This window comes from Antechinus flavipes, chromosome 1 (genome assembly GCF_016432865.1).
Source record: "Antechinus flavipes isolate AdamAnt ecotype Samford, QLD, Australia chromosome 1, AdamAnt_v2, whole genome shotgun sequence".
NCBI classification, from domain to species: domain Eukaryota; kingdom Metazoa; phylum Chordata; class Mammalia; order Dasyuromorphia; family Dasyuridae; genus Antechinus; species Antechinus flavipes.
The window spans coordinates 329834368-329851501 of record NC_067398.1 but is presented as its reverse complement, the minus strand read 5'-3'; the positions used below and the strand labels follow the sequence as shown (position 1 = coordinate 329851501).

General features: G+C 34.7%; 1 protein-coding gene across 3 annotated transcripts in view; it reads left to right on the top strand.

Moving 5' to 3' along the window:
- Positions 1 to 1136: 1136 nt before the first annotated feature.
- Positions 1137 to 17134, top strand: part of ZDHHC4 (zinc finger DHHC-type palmitoyltransferase 4) — a 38705-nt gene continuing 22707 nt past the window's right edge. Inside the window, exons 1-3 of one of the 3 annotated variants that reach the window (XM_051967145.1) lie at positions 1137 to 1393; positions 11806 to 11961; positions 15654 to 15784. In XM_051967145.1, the coding sequence (XP_051823105.1) occupies positions 11922 to 11961; positions 15654 to 15784 (171 nt within the window). In that variant the 5' untranslated portion in view covers positions 1137 to 1393; positions 11806 to 11921. Of the gene's footprint in view, positions 1394 to 11801; positions 11962 to 15653; positions 15785 to 17134 lie in introns of all 3 variants that reach the window. The other 2 variants (XM_051967140.1, XM_051967152.1) reach the window with 2 other exon arrangements.

Below are 17134 nucleotides of genomic sequence, written 5' to 3'. Positions count from 1 at the left end.
TGATTTTTCTTGTGCAGCATAATTGTGGAAATGTGTCTAGAAGATGGGAGGGAGGGAGAAAAAAAATTCGGAACACAAGGTTTTGCAAGGGTGAATGTTGATAACTTCATATATTTTGAAAATAATGATTTTGGGGTAGCTAGATGGTATAGTGAATAGAGTGGCTGGATCTGAAGTTAGGAAAACTCATCTTCTTGAGTTCAAGTTTGGCCTCAGGCACTTTCCAAATATGTGATCCTGGACAAGCCATTTAATTCTATTTGCTTCAGTTTCCTAATCTGTGAAAAATGGCTAGAAAAGGAAATGGCAAATATTCCAACAAAGAGTCGGATGCGACAGAAAAATACTGAACACCATCAGGCTTAATCACGATTCTGCTACACTGATTATCTCTTGGGCCTTGATTCCTCACCTGCAAAATAGGGGAGTTGAACCAAATGATCACTACGATTTCTCCCAGCGGTGATATTTGATTCCAAGCTTCCCAGGACTACTAAGCCATCCCAGGCAGGGACAAGCAATACTAGAAACTTGCATGCTTTGGGCAAACTAGATTCTCCTTTTCTGTCTCCTTCATCATCAACAATTTCGATATGAAGTTTTGTTACTAAGGTGATAATAAACGTTCTCATGTATGTAGACCTTCAGACTTTACAATACTATAGTTCGTGTACGCATTAGGATCTCCATTTCTTAGCTGAGTGAACTACTTCGCCCTCCAGATTTCCAAAAGGAGTGAGATGCTGGTCGATCCCAAAGCACCGCTCTCAGCAGTCTCTAAACAGCCGCAAGATGCTCAACAATAGATCTTTTCGACCTTCGATTGGCTCCCCCTGAAGCGGTGGCCCGATATTTAGACCAAGCCGGAAGTACCTGAGAAGGTCCAGCTTAGGGTCCATACGCACTTTACGTAAGACCCATCCCTACCTGATTCCCTCCACTGTTGGCCGGCGCCCAGCGTCCATCTCTATTGCCAGCGCATGCTCCATATTTACCCCCCCTACTCCAGCTAGTCATTCCGGAAGACGCGAACCTGATCAGGCATGTGCAGTGGGCAAACCGAGGTCATGTGCTTCTTAAGATCTTCTTCCTTCACATTCCTAGCTCTCGCGGGAGCCCCGGACTAGATGCGTATTGGTCAGCGAACTGTTGGCGCATGCTCTGTGGCGGAACATTTCTTTCCTACTCTTTCCTAGTGTACTCTGCTCGTTCGAGTAATGAGGGCTCGCCTCCCGGACCTTGTAGACCCCCGGTTCGAACGCTCGTAACTGCCCTTATATGCCCCACTCCAGGCCTCCCCCCAGACCCTGAAGGAGCCTGACTGAAAGCCCCGCTTATTTTCTGACGTAATTCAGTTCCGCAAACTTTTTTCCAAGCGCCTCTTCCGAGCCAGGTACTGTGCGTGCTAGCTACGGAGCGGGGTGCCCAGGAAAAAATCCTGGAGCAAAGGGACCAGGATGGGAGCAGGCTCAGGAAGAAGCACAGGCCGACTTGGAAAGCTACAGATTAAAATGTATTTAAATGAAAGAGTAGGACCTACTTTCAGACAGAGAAGTGCTTATTAGCAGACTAATAAGCAGAATGAGACGCAGTTTTGGACATAGCCGATAGTAGAGATTTGTTGTGTTTTATTTGTTGTTGTTTATTTGTTTTATTCCCCTCTCACCCCAGGGAAGAGGAGTTGGGTGGGAAAGAAAATAAATGTTTGATAATAGGAAAAAAAAAGATTTTTTAAAAATAAAAAGCAAACTCTAAGATCTACAGTTTCATATGCAGCCCATTTTCTGTTTATGATGTTAAATTCAGGATGGAAATTTATTTTCTTTTAACATTAGAAAAAACCACGGAAGCAGGTGAGACAGAAGCAGGAGAATAGATTTGTTTGGCTGAAATATAATTAAGAGGAAAAGAGTATAACGAAATATGACCAGAAAGATAAATTAGGATTAGACTGTTGAGTTTCTTTTGTAAACAGTGGATAACTTCTGCAGGAAGCTTTTTATTATACCTGGCGAGTGTGTGAAAAGTTTGGATTTGTCTGAAAAGAAAAGGCTGTTATGTAGAGATTAGTTGGGCAGAATACATTGGAAAAGGTATAGAATAGATACGAAAGAGTTAGGAGGTTATTTCAAGCAGGATTGCAAAAGAAAGGCACTCTAGATTACGTGGTCCTTACTCTCCTCTCAAAAGAAAAATCCCATCCTTGTCTTTAAAAGGGCCAAACTAACATGGCTCTCCAGACTTCTCTAAAGGGAGTTGATTTTACACCCTTAGAGGGCCTGGAAAATGATACCTGAGACCTCCTACAGAATTACCATTCTTGCTTTCTTAACATGATTCTCAAGAATTGATTTTTTTCCTTTTTCTATGAACTTTCAAATTGAAAAGCAGCTTTTGTAGGTTTGAGACACTTGAAGGTAAAGAAGAATCTTAGCGAATTGGAAATGACATGAGAATATCAGTGGTGCCATTTTGTAGTCTGTTAATTTATATTACATTTACATAGAATTACCTTTTCAACAGTGCTCCAAACAAGATTCATGTTTTCCTTGAATGAAATACTTTCCGAGATAAAAATCAGTTGCTAGTTGATTTAAGCCTTAATTACTAACCTGAGTTTTGCTTTGCAAAAGGTCTTAGAAAACAAATACAACTCTTAAAAGCTACCTTGGATTTGGTATTGGCTTTTTTTTTCTTTTTTTCTTTTTTTGCCTTGCAAGGGAGACTAGTAATTTCCTGAGTCTTAGTTTCCTGATTTTTAAAATGAATATATGAAATATCTGCTTAAATACTCATTAGGACTATTGGGAAGGTTAAATGAGAAAATATCTTAAGGTAGTAAACTTGCAAGTACTATGTACATGCCATTTTTTTTGTGTGTGTGTGGCACATTAGTGTAGTGGAACGAATCACATTAGAAAATCAAAACTAAGGCTTGATCATGTAAAATTCAGTGTCTTTTACCTCTTCCAGTACTTCATTCCCCCCCAAAAAAATCAACTGACCCAAGAGTTAAAAATATAGATAAATATAGGATCTTTGATATTATTGGTATCAACTTCTACAACGAGAAAAAACATTTTTTACCAATGAAGGTTGGCATCTCTGCAATTTAGGGTTGTCTAGGCCACCAAGAGATTAACTAGCCTAGTATTTGTCAAAGGTAGAATTTGATCATGTCCTGATCTCAGAGCATGTTTATTCTATATGCCTCTCAAAAATAAAGAAAACCAAATGTCAATCAAGAAACATTAAGTGCCTATTGTGTGCCAGGTGCTAAGGGAATAAGCTGAACTCTAGGGATATAAAAAGAGAGACAAAAGAGAGTCCCAACCCTCAAGAAGTTTACAGTCTAACTGGAGACAACTTGCAATCAAATATAGATAAGGCAGGCTATATGCAGGATAAGTAGGAAATAATACAGGTAAAAATTAACCTAGGTTCAGAATTTACATTTCAACAGACATAGTTGAGTGGGTGGATACTAGTTTATTTCTGCTCAGAACCTTGATTTAAATAAGATATAAGGGAAGGGGAAACTCATAGCACAAAAGTAATACCAATTAACAAACACAATGGCCACTATAACAACCAACATTTGGCACTACCACTTTGAGGAAGCATCAACATCATGGTTTCTTGGCTGGGAGCCTTATGGTGACAGCTATTTAGAATCTCTAGTGGGAGCCATTGCTAGTCAAGTTTGTAAAGACTTCCTAGCCCAGATCCTCAAAGTCCTTTTACACCAAAGGGTTTTTATAGGCTGAGAACAAAGAAGGCACTATGCTAAATATTCTCATTTAATGTGTAACTAGAGATGTAATATGTTCCCTTGCCCCTCCCCACAGAATGCTCCATTTTATAAAGGCCCACCAAAGAGAATATTTATTCATTCCTTTAGAAGGACTATGTTTACTCAAGGAACTAGCCAGGTTTCCATGGTAAACACAGGTCTGCAATAAAGTATACTTATTGATTAATGTACAAGAAATGATGGCCTTCCTTTATGCTTTCCTGGCATTCTATAAAGATAACAGTAAGCATATTCTCCTTAGCAAAAAGAAGTTACACATGGCTGAGACTTATTTAAGATTCTTTGCTCACTAGGGTTCCTTACAACACTAGAAGTAAGAGGGTTTAAATTAAAAAATAATTTTTAATTTAAAAATGAAAAGGTTTTGTGTAAGATGGGATTTTAGTTGAAATTTAAAGGGAGCTAGAAAAGTTAGTAGGCAGAATTGAGGGAGAGTATACCAGAGAAAATTCTCATGCTATGGAGATTGAGTCCTATCGTGTGTGCATGCTGGGAGAAGGCATTAAGAAGGCTGGAAAGAAGGGAGACAGCTGGTTATGATGACCTTGAATGACAGAGTATTTTGTATTTGATTTTGAAGGTAACAGGGAGCCACTGGGGTTTATTGATATATACTTTAGGAAATTGGACCTATGCTTTAGGAAAATTACTTAAGTGGCTTAATGAAGGAATGGATTGGAGTTGAGAGATTTGTGACCTACCAGCAATCTATTGCATTAATCCAGGAGAGTGGCAATAAAAGCCTTTACTAATCGTATTGGCAGTGTCAGAATAGAGAAGGGAAAATTCAAGATATATTGCAAATGTGAAATCAGCAAGCCGGGGTAACAGATTGGGTATGGGGGAGTGAGAGATGGTTAAGAATCCAGGATGACTCTTAGGTTGGGAGCTTGAGGAATTGGACAAATATGTTATTTGATACAGTAATAAAGGAATGGGATGAAGGGAACCTTAAGGGGAAAGATAATGAATTCTGTTTCGGATTTGTTAAGTATAAGATGTCTATGGGACATTAGTTCAAGATTTCTGAAAGGCAATTAGTTTTAAGATTCAAAACTGGAGATCTGCAGAGAGGGTGGGGACAGGATAGAAGATTTAAGAATTATCAGCATCAAGATGGTAGTTGAATCCATGGGAGCTGATAAGATCAGCTGTGAAGTGAAAATTAGAGGCAAAAGAGAAGAGAGCCCAGGACGGAAATTTTTGCAGACAATATTTTCCTGAATGCTTCAATATTTCAGCTTGTCAAATCAGATTCTATATTTTCATGTTGATTGACTTAAAACAGTAAATTTGTATCAGATCCACAAAACAAATTACAGAAAATCTCAGTTTAGATAATGGGAAGATCAGATTTTTCCCTCAGAGGTTTTTTCCTGCTGTTTTTGGAATATGGTGTTAATGTGATTTAAAATCCGAGAAAATTAGAAAACTACTTGAATATAATTATTATGAATATGTTAAAGTAAAAACTCTTTTTAGATAAACTATAAATATTGAATATCACTATAAATATTGAATATGGAAATCAAATGTTAAAACAGTCTACACCTATTTTCTGCCTTTTAATAAAAAGCAATGAAGACTTTCTTTTAAAGAATAATTTATAACAGAAAAAATCAGCAAATCCGTGGAAATGTCACATATTAGATAATAGAGGAAACTTCCAATATAAAATAGTTTTACACCTAACTGGGTTGACTTTTCTAATGAAACAGTATCATAAATGACATTTAGGTCCTCATACTAACCTACAAAAACCTATTCAAAAATAAAAAGTAGGGAAATAATATAACTCAATAAAGCTATTTTAAGACACTATCTTTTGTGCTTGTCCTTGTATTATTTATATTTTTATATCTTTAACATTTCCACAGCACTTTTAACACGACTCTCCTGGGTGGGAAATCAATGTTTTATAACTCTAGCATTGTGTTGCATACATAGTTGACAGTTGACTAAAGTAGATTTAACTGAATTATGAGTTGTTAAGAAAGAAAAAGTGGCAAAAAGGGGTCTTAGTTACAAGGTTAAATACAGATCTTGATGTATGTATGCATGTCTCTGGGTAGCTCACTTGTTTTGGTTGTCTTTTTGCTAATGCTCTGTAGTGTCCTTCCAAAATGTGGCATCCAGAACTACATATACTATTGCATTTGTGTTCTGACCAGGACAAAACTCCTTCCTGATGTTTGCTTCTTTTGCTCTGTTACATATCATCTATGATTTTGTCTTTTTGTCCTTAATATTTCTTCCAGTTTGTACTGCTGACCCAGAGCCTTATCACTATAGATTTCAGTCATCCCTTGACATTTGAGAGTATTAGGGACACAGAACCTCAGCAAATGTGGCAGTATTCCTTTCACTATTTTAGTTTGCTCCTACTTAATAATAATTGAGCACTATGCTAGGTGCTATTTAGAATATAAGGAGGTTTAAGATATACTACCTACCCTCAAGGGACTTACTAGTTAAGGAGATAAGAGTAACAACAAATGTTACAGTAAATCAGAGAAGGAAAGTTGCGGAGTTGGCTCAGGAAAAGTCAGAAAATTGTGCTTAGAAAGTTGTGCTTTGACTTGGTTCTTGAAGAAAACAAGTGAAGAGGAAAGACACTGTAGATAGAGAAGCAATACCTGTTGGTGAGACTTCTCATGACTCATTTAGAGATTAGACTGGCTGGCAGAAAATTTATGAGTACATAATAAAAAAATTATGTTTAGGACTTTAAGGCTTACAAAGCTTTCCTTATAGTAAGATTGTGAGATTGAGTTTTTCTTATATTAAAAATAATTCCTGAAATATAGGGGATATTTTATTTGCATCCCTTATGTCATTTGATTCACCAACTCTCTGGGTTGTAAGCACTATAATATTATTCCAGTTTTCCTAATGAGAAACTTGATATTCAGATCAGCTGGTAAGTATCAAGTGGAATTCAAGTATAGGTTTCTTATGGTTCAAATCTGGTATTTTTTCCACAGCAACACACTGTCTTAATACTGACATGTATTTGGTTCTTTCATATTTATTAAGTATTTTATTATAGAATATAATTCGATCCTTATATCAACTTTCTTACCTGAGTTCTTAGAACCATTTTATATGTGAAAAAACTTCTCAAAGTTTAATGAGTCTTAAAAATTAAATAAATTAAAAATTAAATGACTTGCCTAGAGTCATGAAACAACTATTAAATGGAATTTAAACATAGATTTCTCTAGCATAGCACCTTTTCTGCTATATCATAATACCGTTCCAACATATTTCCATGTATTCATGATGGTCGTTTAGTTGGACCATCCACCTACTTCCTAAAATGAGTTCTAAGTGATTATAACAGATTTTCTGCTCCTTATTATATACTGTTCTTTCCTCCTGTTTTCTTTCCATTAGCTTTTCTTTACGTGTTTTGTTGTTTTTCTCTTACATTACCTGTTCTTTTTTCGTGTAATTACCTGTTCAGTAATCCCACACTAGTCATTAATTCTGTGAAATAGAAGATGCTTTTTGTTTCACAGCTTTTAACTATAATCACGAAGTATGTATATGGGAAGCATTATTACACATAGTGGATAGATAATTGACTTTGGAGTTAGAGTTCAAGTCCTGTTTCTGATCCACACTAATTGTATGACCATAAGCAAGATCATTTTGCTTTTCCCTTTAAATGCTCCTGACAGTTTTGTAAAACTGAAAGTCATAGCTGATCTCTTATCAATGGAAGAAAATTTTCCGTAAGAATAAAATCAAAGGTATGGACTTCCCCCCCTAAAAAAAAAAAAAAAAAAAAGGTTGGGGTTTTAAAGTAAGTCGAGGCAAATGAACTTAAAAAAATTTTTTTTTAATTTTTTTATTAAAGCTTTTTATTTATGAAACAGCATGGGTAATTTTTCAACATTGGTTCTTGCAAAGCTTCCAATTGCAAGTTCCAAATCATCCCCTTTTTCCCCCCAACCTCTCCATTAGATGGCAGGTAGTCCAATACATGTTAAATGTGTTAAAATATATGTTAAATCCAATATATGCATACATATTTATACAGTTATCTTGCTGCAGAAGAAAAATTGGATCGAGAAGAAAAAAAACTGGGAAAGAAAGCAAAATGCAAGCAAACAACAAAAAAAGTGAAAATGCTATGTTGTGGTCTACAATCTTCTCCCACAGTCCTCTCTTTGGGTGTAGATAGTTCTTTTCATCACTGAATAATTGAAATTGGTTTGAATCATCTCATTGTTGAAGAGAGCCACGTCCATCAGAATTGATCATCTTATAGTCTTGTTGAAGTGTATAATGATCTGGTTCTGCTCATTTCACTTAGCATCAATTCATGTCAGTCTCTCCAGGCCTCTCTGAAATCATCCTGTTGGTCATTTCTTACAGAACAACATTCATAACATTCATATTTATCAATTTACTCAACTATTCCCCAACTGATGGGCATCCACTCAGTTTCCAGTTTCTTGCCACTACCAAAAAGGGCTACTACAAACATTTTTGCTCATATGGGTCCCTTTCCCTTCTTTAAGATCTCTGGGATATAAGCCTAGTAGTAATAGTGCTGGATCAAAGGGTATACATAGTTTGATAGTAAAATTTTTGAGCATAGTTCCAGATTGCTCTCCAGAATGGTTGGATCCATTCGCAACTCCACCAGTAATGTATCAGTAGCAAATAAACTTTCAATTCAGGATTTAGTAGTAAGACATTTTCCTATCTTTGAAGGATGTCATTTTTAACTTGTGCTCTGTTTTGGCAAGCTACATAGAGACCCCTCTATTACTGGACTTATCCTCATTGATTTATCTGTACAGCCTTTGTGTCTTAAAGTACTATCTTGGGTGGGAGCTCAGTAAGAGGAAAGCATTTTCACCAATTCATAGAATCAGAGGAGTTCTCTTTCCATGGGTCCCACTATTTCCCTCAGAAACCTTTATTATACATGGAACTACTTGGGCTGGACTTAGCAGGGAGGAAGAATTTTTAGGTTCTCCTAGAACCTAGTAGTTCCATTTTACTAGTCTGACATTGTTGATCTTTTGTTTACAAATTAAAGAATTTCAGAGTAGGAATGAGCCTCAGTGACTTCAGTTCCTTAATTCATTTAGTAAACGTTAATATATTTCAGTGTACCAGGCATCATGCTAAACACTGGGGATACAAAAAAGAGACAAAAGACAGTCAGTGCTCCCAAGGAACTTTTGAAAAAGAATCCTCTCTACCACATATCTGAGAAATTGTCTGGTCTTTGAAAATTATCAATGAAGGAGAGTCTACTTTTTCTTGAATCTGACTATTATACTTTGGGATAATTATTAGGATTTCTTTTAAGATGGAGTAAAAATGTCAAATTGTATCTAAAACTTACTTCTGCCTTCTGAGACCAACCAGAAAAAAATTAAAATCCCTTTTCTTGTTATAGCCCTTACAGTATCGAAGGTAGCTATCATGGTTCTCCTGAGTTTTCTCCAAGCTGAGCATTTTCACTATCTTCAACCAGTCCTAATGGCATGAATTAGAAACTCATTAACATTTTGATTACCCTTTGGATGCTCTCAGCTTATCAATATCCATAAAATGTCGCACTTCTGACTAATTGTGATACTCTAAATGTGATCTGACCAGGGCAGAATTCAGTGGGTCTATTAACATACTTATTCTCAAAGTTGGCTCCAGACAGTATTTCACATTTCATCTAGCCATCCACGAGGGCCTACCAGCTAGGCTTCTTTAAAAAAAAAGTTTATTTAACACAAATATAAAATAGGAAAAGGGGGAAAAAAAAGACATTGACATTTGCACAGCAAAAAATAAGAGAGGATTTAAAATATGAAACAATAGATTTTCTTATCAAGAAAGCCTATGTAGTAAATACTATCCATTGTGTTCAGTGCTGTCCTCTTGCAGGTTTTTATTCTCTGCTATGAACTTTTTACTTTATTCTTTCTTTTCCTCTTTCTTCCCTCCCCCCACCTGCCTCAAGAAAGCAACAATTAAACACGCTGATATGTATATGTCTATATACACACACATATACACTCATGCATATATATGTATACACATTCATGAACATATACATAGATATCTATAATTATTTACAAATATATTATGTATCATTCCTCTAAATGTGATATATCTTTTTGTTTGAATGAAAAGTCCCTGAGCACTTTTGTATTTGTACCACAGCAACTAGTGCAGTGTAGCATCTAGTAAGTATTTAAATGCTTGTTGATCAGTTAATTCTGTGCCTGACTTACTGTAGTCTGAGTTGACATTTAATTTTCTGGCTACCATATAACACTAGTCACCTCCAATTCTTTTCCATCTTTTCTACAAAAATATCATGAGACTTTATCAAATGCTTTTACTAAAATCAAGGTAAACACTATTTCTGACCAAGACTGCTGTCTGATTGGGAAACAAGAAGTTCAACTGCATCAAAAACTCAGGCAAATAAGCCATTATCACCCGAGAAATGTATACCAGAAGTGCTATATATTTAGAAACAATCTTGGTGAAGAGCTCTTACAAGAAAGCTCTAGGATAGTCAGAAACCTAAATGGTGAACCTCAGAAGTCACAAGGAACAGCAGTGACTGCATGATATACAAGGTAGCTCTCAGACAGGTTCACCCTAAGATTCCAAGATTTCCAGTACTGTTTTGAGAAATAACACAAGATCTTTGAAGACCCAGCATTCTTTATCTCAGTGGTCTAAAGAGCATCAAGCCCAGGATGTAGAAGTCAGGGCATGAATCTAAGTAACAAAAGACAAGACCAAACAGAGTTAATCATCTCAGAAATTGGCCCCTGACATAAATTCAGAAATTATATAAGTAAACTGAAGAAAACTCATCAGTATATTAAAAAAAAAAAATTGGCCAAGCATCCAAAATAGAGTAATCCAATAAGTACAAAGAGATTTGAAGGGGGAGGAAATGAGTTTTTCCTTCTCCCTCCCCTCTTTTTTTTTTTTTTTTAAGGGGAAAAATGGGTTTTTCATATGGAGTAGATGAAAAGCTAGAATAAATAAAGCAAGAGGTTAAAAAATTTTTGGAGGAAATAATTAGATGGAGAATAAATAGTTTAGAATAAAACATGGTAAACCTTACCCAAATAATGAACTCCTTAAAAACTAGTCTAAAATGAACAGAAGTTACTGACTCTGAAATAGGAAAAAGAGACAAAATTTTAAAAATAGATAATTGGATTCCCTGAAAATGAATTTTTTTTAGAGCCTGTTCCTTTTATTTCAAGAGATCATAAATAAAAGATGCTCAGATCTATTAGAAACTGAGATTACAATGAAGATAGAATCTGTCACTTATCTCCTGTAAGAAACTCTCAAAAGTTCTAAGAACAGCAAAAATCCAGAGTTCCTACGTTTAAAAGAGGCATCTAGAAAAAATTCGTTCAAGTATCCAGGGATTAGTAATCAAGATCATAGACGATCTGTTGTTTTTTACTAAACAAAAGGAGATTAGAAATACAGTGTTCTAGAAGTTAAATATAAAAATTTATGACTAAGCATAACTCACCTGCAAAGTTGAGGATCATCCTCAAGAGGGGAAATGAATCTTTAATGGAATAAAGGACTTTTCTGTAAAAAAAAAAAACAAAACTGAGTCAGAATTTGGAATTACTACACAAAAGTTGAGAAACTTAAAAAAGGCAATTTGAACAATTAGAAGATGCTATTTGGTGATGTGTTAAATATTCACACAGAGAAGAAACAAGTATTTCTTTATAACCTTAATATCTCTTAAAGGTATTTAGGGAGTTAAATGTTCATTCATTCTTCCAAGAGGACCAATGACATCAAGGGGTGATGTCTTTTTTTATTTGTCTCTGCATTTAGTCTTTTTAAAATATATGTATATATAAATAATATTTTGTTTTCCCATGTATGTACATATAGATAATAACATTTTATTTTTCTAAATTTTCAAAATATTTCTCTCTTTCTCTCCCTCTTTCCCCTCCCCAAGATAGCAAGCAATCCGATACAGCAAGCAAATCCAAGATAGCCAAGCAAGTGTAATTCTTCTAAATATATTTTCATATTCATTCTGCTGCACAAGAAAAATCAGATCAAACAGGAAAAAAAAATGAGAAAAAAACACAAGCAAACAACAACAACAAAAAAAGGTGAAAATACTATGCTTTGATCCATATTCAGTTTGGATGCAGATGGCAAAGGCAGGTAATGTCTTGACTTGCAAAGGAATTGGATTTAAGTGAGGCAGAGTTGCACAAAGTTGTCAGCCTCAATTTCTTCTTGAATCATTGAAGTCCAGTGGCCATACAAAAGTCCAAGACTATTGGTCTCAATCTACAGATGCAGTGGATGACCTTGGTTCTTTGATATTTTATCAAGCTATAATGAATTAAATTAGGAAAAAACAAACAAACAAATGGTGGCCTTGAGGGCATTGATTCTATTCTCAGCATTTTAAGAGGGAGAAAAGGGGAGAGGAAAAGGAATACATTAATGTAGAAAGAACTTTCTATTTCTTATAACTAGGCTCTGTGAGAAGAGTATATAAACATGTATATAGTGGGACCAGGTATCAGACTAAGCTCTTTTCTGACATGGTTAGAGGAGGGTTGAATACATTTATATTTTGGTGTAGAAATACATCAAACTCCATAGGAAAACAACTAGGATATGTGAGGAAAGGTTGCAAGAGAGGATAATATCGAGGAAGTAAAAGTCACAAGCAAAACAAATTTATCCTGAAGGGATTAAAAGGGGAAAAAAAGAAAGAAATGCATTCTAAGGGGGTGGGTACTCATCCATTAGGGTATGGCTGAACAATTGTGGCATATGCATACGATGATCTAGTGTTAGCAAAAGAAATCTAAAAGATAAATGTAGAATACCTTGGAAAATATGAATTTATTCAGAGAAAAGAATATAGTCAGAACAATTTCTACAATGACAAAATAAAGAAAAAACTACTATAAAAGACTTTTTAAAATAATTATCAGTTATGTATCTCTGGGATCCATAAAGAAACAGGTTATCCCCTCCCTGACAGAGAGGCAAAGCACTCAAGCTCCAGAAATAATTATATTCTTGGATATGGGCACAGTGTGCATTTGTTTGTTTTTGTATTATGCGTATTTAGTACTGATCTTTCTTTCCCCTGTGTTTGAGGATGGAAAGCATTAGTAATAGTTATGTTTTTTTAAAAAGTGCCATTGAAACAATAATAAAAAACACAAAAGAGATCGGATGACAGTTACAAGAAAGCGTGGATAAGCAGCAGTTTTGAAAGTAATTTATAGACTTAAAAAAAAATTTTAGTCTCCATTTTATATTGCTTGCTTTTTTTTTTTAAAAAAGCAAGCAATATAAAATGGAGACTAAAATTTGATATATAGTCCAATTTTTGTTTTCTGCTATTAACATGCAAATGTTCTTTTTGGTGTTTAAATTCAGAATGAAAAAAATTTAAAATATCTAAATCTTTATAGCATTTTGCTTATCTACTACTACTCAAAAAAAAAAAAAAAAAAAGGATTTCCTTTTCCCCTTGCTTTTTAAATATCTTCTCTAATTGTTGCTCCTCAATAATTGGTGCTAATTACCCTCTGGGTCTGAACTTCAGCTGCTATTATTACAACTCTTTGAATCTTAGGGCCTCAAAGCCTCTAGGCAATTTACCCGTTTAAAATTTATCCTTAACACAGAGTCTCTTTAGTTATCTCTGGAAATGCTTCTTTTGCTAAAAATTTCCCCAGGAGTCTCTCTTTTTTACTTCTAGTTGGCTCATGGGGGGGGGAGGGTGTTCATTTCTCTTCTTTCCTTGGCACCGAGGTAGTAAATCTCCTGTTTGGTCATTACCTCCCACTGAATCTTTTTCAGGTTCAGAAAATCTTTTTCTATTTGTTTTCACTCTTCCAGACTTTATTTAGTCAGTCTAGCCTACACAAATATTGTAGTATCTTCATACTTAATTCTAGGCCTTAATAAAATCAAGATTATTCTAACCCAGAAGCATAAAGAAGGAAAGTAGGCTAATTTTTTCCTACAATTATTTTTTAAACAAAGCAATTTGAATTTGTTAGTGAATTGCTACTTACTAATGATGGATTTATGAAGTAAAAGCTCAATTTTCCGAAACACCGTCTGAATCTCTCCTTTTCCTTTGTAACACTCTACATTGTATTATACTTATTTGTACATATATTTTATATATGTCCTATATGTTTTATACATGCACTATCTTACCTAGAGTAGACACAGTATCATGCATACAGTAGATTTTTAATGATTTTGTTGTCTAAGCCGCAGAATGGGCAAAATAAGGAATAAGAGCCTAACACTGGGAAATGGTATAGCCCTTAATTCCATTGTATCATATGGGGTTGCTTTGTGATTATGATGAGGTCCTGGATGGCCAGTTGCACTTGGTAGAGAGAAACTGGAGCACTGGAATTGTGCCCTGGTGCAGACAGGGAAAAGGGTCTGATAGAGATCAGTGAAGCTCTGTGGTCCCACGTCTATGGAGGTTATCCAGTCAGAAAGCTAAGTTATCTCAAACCCTTGATGTCCACCCAATGTAGAGGTCATGGGCAGCCCAGCTCTGTCCTGTCAGAAATTCCAGTCACATCCCTGTGGTTATGTTTCCCCTATAAATCTGCTTATGGCCCATGCCATATCTGCTGAATCTCCACCAAGAACTGTCTCATGGTGTTTTTCCCTTTACCCCTTTCCCATGCCATGTGCTGTCTATTTTAACTCCACTATGTCTTATAGTATTTCTCATCTGAGACCCTACTTCTCCTTATTACTAATAACCCTTTTAGAGTACTAAATCCCCTTTAGGATGTCCAGCTAAGGATATATTCCAACCTCATGGGATGTTTCCTTTCTCCTGGCTAATTGCAAGTTCTACTAGGGAACTGATCTTTTCCATCATTAATTATTAAAACTCCTTTCCTTATTATATGATCTATTAATCTATTTCATATTTACCATTCCTGGTACCTATAGTATCTCTTCATTTTCTCTGTTACCTCTTCTAAATAAATCTATCTTTTGACAAAAATAATAGTTATTGTGAATTTTTCACTGAACCCCAACATCTGATGCCTAAATAACATCATTTGGTGATACATTGTCCAAATAATCAGATGACTAATTACTATAAGGGACCGCCATCTTAGAAGATTAGTTTATAGTTCAAAATCGACTAGTTTTATGGTCTGAAATTAGATCACTTTATTCTTGATTATTCTTGTTCTGATAACAAGTATTAAGTATCCTGGAACATCCTATACTGTATATCACTTTCTACCTTTTGCTAATTATTTCTGTAAAAGATATTTTGTAATTAAGTTAGAAGTTATTTACTTTAAAATAGTTTCTCTTTTTAAAGTGGAAGGGGAAGGAAGAGTACCAATCAATGGTGTGATAACGTTGTTCCCTAAAGATATTTCCTCACATAGATTTCTTTTTATTTAATATTATTTTAGTTTTCCTAATTACATGTACATTCATTAAAAGTTGGGGGTTCCAAATTTTCTCCTTCCTTCCCTCCTTCCCCCACCCCAAGATGCTAAACAATTTGATATAGGTTATATATGCCTCACGTACATTTCAAAGTTTCTTTGGGGCATCTAGAAGGAAGAGAATTCAGGTGAAGACTGTATCCATAAAAACAACAACAACCAAAAAACACCAAAATAACAGCAAAAAAAGAGATTCATCATAAATGACTGAAAAAATATAGTCAAGAGGAACGATTTTAATTTCTTGTCTCTCTAAATACAGAAAATGGATAAATGCTTTACTAAGAAATACTGACACACTTGTTTTTATTTTATTGTAGAACTCAAGATGGATTTTTTAGTTCTTTTCCTGATTTACTTGGCCTGTGTTCTGACTAGTGTTTTATTGCTCTGCATATATTCCAAAAGGACCCATAACTTTGCAGGAGGAATCCTGACAGATGGATCACAGGTAATGGAGCAAATATAGACATTATGGGGACAAGTATATTTTATAATAAGTTTATTAGTAATTAAAGAGTTCGTGCTCTTACCAGTTTTTTCTTAAAGCTAAACAGATTGTATTTCTATAATTTCATACAGGTTAATATATAGAATACATATACTTCTATAAAGTTAGTTATAGATTAAAGTACCATATAACAAAACTTATTTTTTCGTTATTTTAATATAATTTAATATCTTCCTCAAAAAAAGTCAGTCTCATAGATTAAAGAATATAGTATTAGAAAATGATTCTTCTGGCTCTATCTTCAACCAATTTTTCCCAGTTTTCTAACATTGCTCCTCAGAAAAAAGTCTTTTCAGCAGTTATATATAAGATATATATATATATGTACAGCTAAACTCATGAACAATATGAGAACAGATAGGACAAAGAGTGAACACCAAGAAGTTTTCTCCATCTTCTCAAGCAGTGAAAAAAAAATTGAACTTGCTGCCAACAGAAACTCACCCTGGATTCTGTTACTTGTGACTTGTCAAGCCTAAGCTGATAGCCAGGCTAAATTATAAATTTATTTATGAATACTTTTATGTCTTGGAGAAAATCCCATTCTCTGAAACCTCCTATGTTAGAGAAAGGAAGTGTTTATAACTCCTGACTTAATTTATTGAGTAACTTGTAAATGATAGTATCATTGTTTAATTGAGAAATAAAACCTAGGCATTTATGCTCTCTATTTTATTCCAGACTCTTGAACCAAACCTTTAAAAAAAGAAAAGCTAGAATTGTGCATATCTAGTATGCTCTTAATGTTCATCAAGGTCTATAGAGCAGACAAACTTTTAATTTAATTTAGGGGTCACAGTTAAAACAGGGAGCAAACAATTTTGGAAAAAATGCTATACCTTTTATCAGAGATAATTGCAGCTAAGTATTAATAGGACATGCATTGTGAGCTTCTTAATAGATAATGTCACATCTTTCCACATGTTAAGAACTCTGTATTCTCAAGATAGAGACTTTCTAGGTTTGTACTTTTCCTTAATGCCACAATGCATTTTACTTCATAGTAGCTGTGCAAAAAACAATATTCTTCTGTAGTTTTATCAAAGGCACCTTTGATCAGTTGTGATGCTAGCTTTGTATTTGATTCTCCCTGCAAAATTATGATCAATTGACTACTCACTTAAAACAGTACCCAGAACAAGGATATAGTTAGCAGCCCAAATGTTTTTATTCATGTAAAATTAACTAGACTCTATAAGGATTGAATCATTCATGTAAAATTAATTAGACTCTATAAGATTGAATCATTCATGTAAAATTAATTAGCCTCTATAAGTGTTGACTCATTCA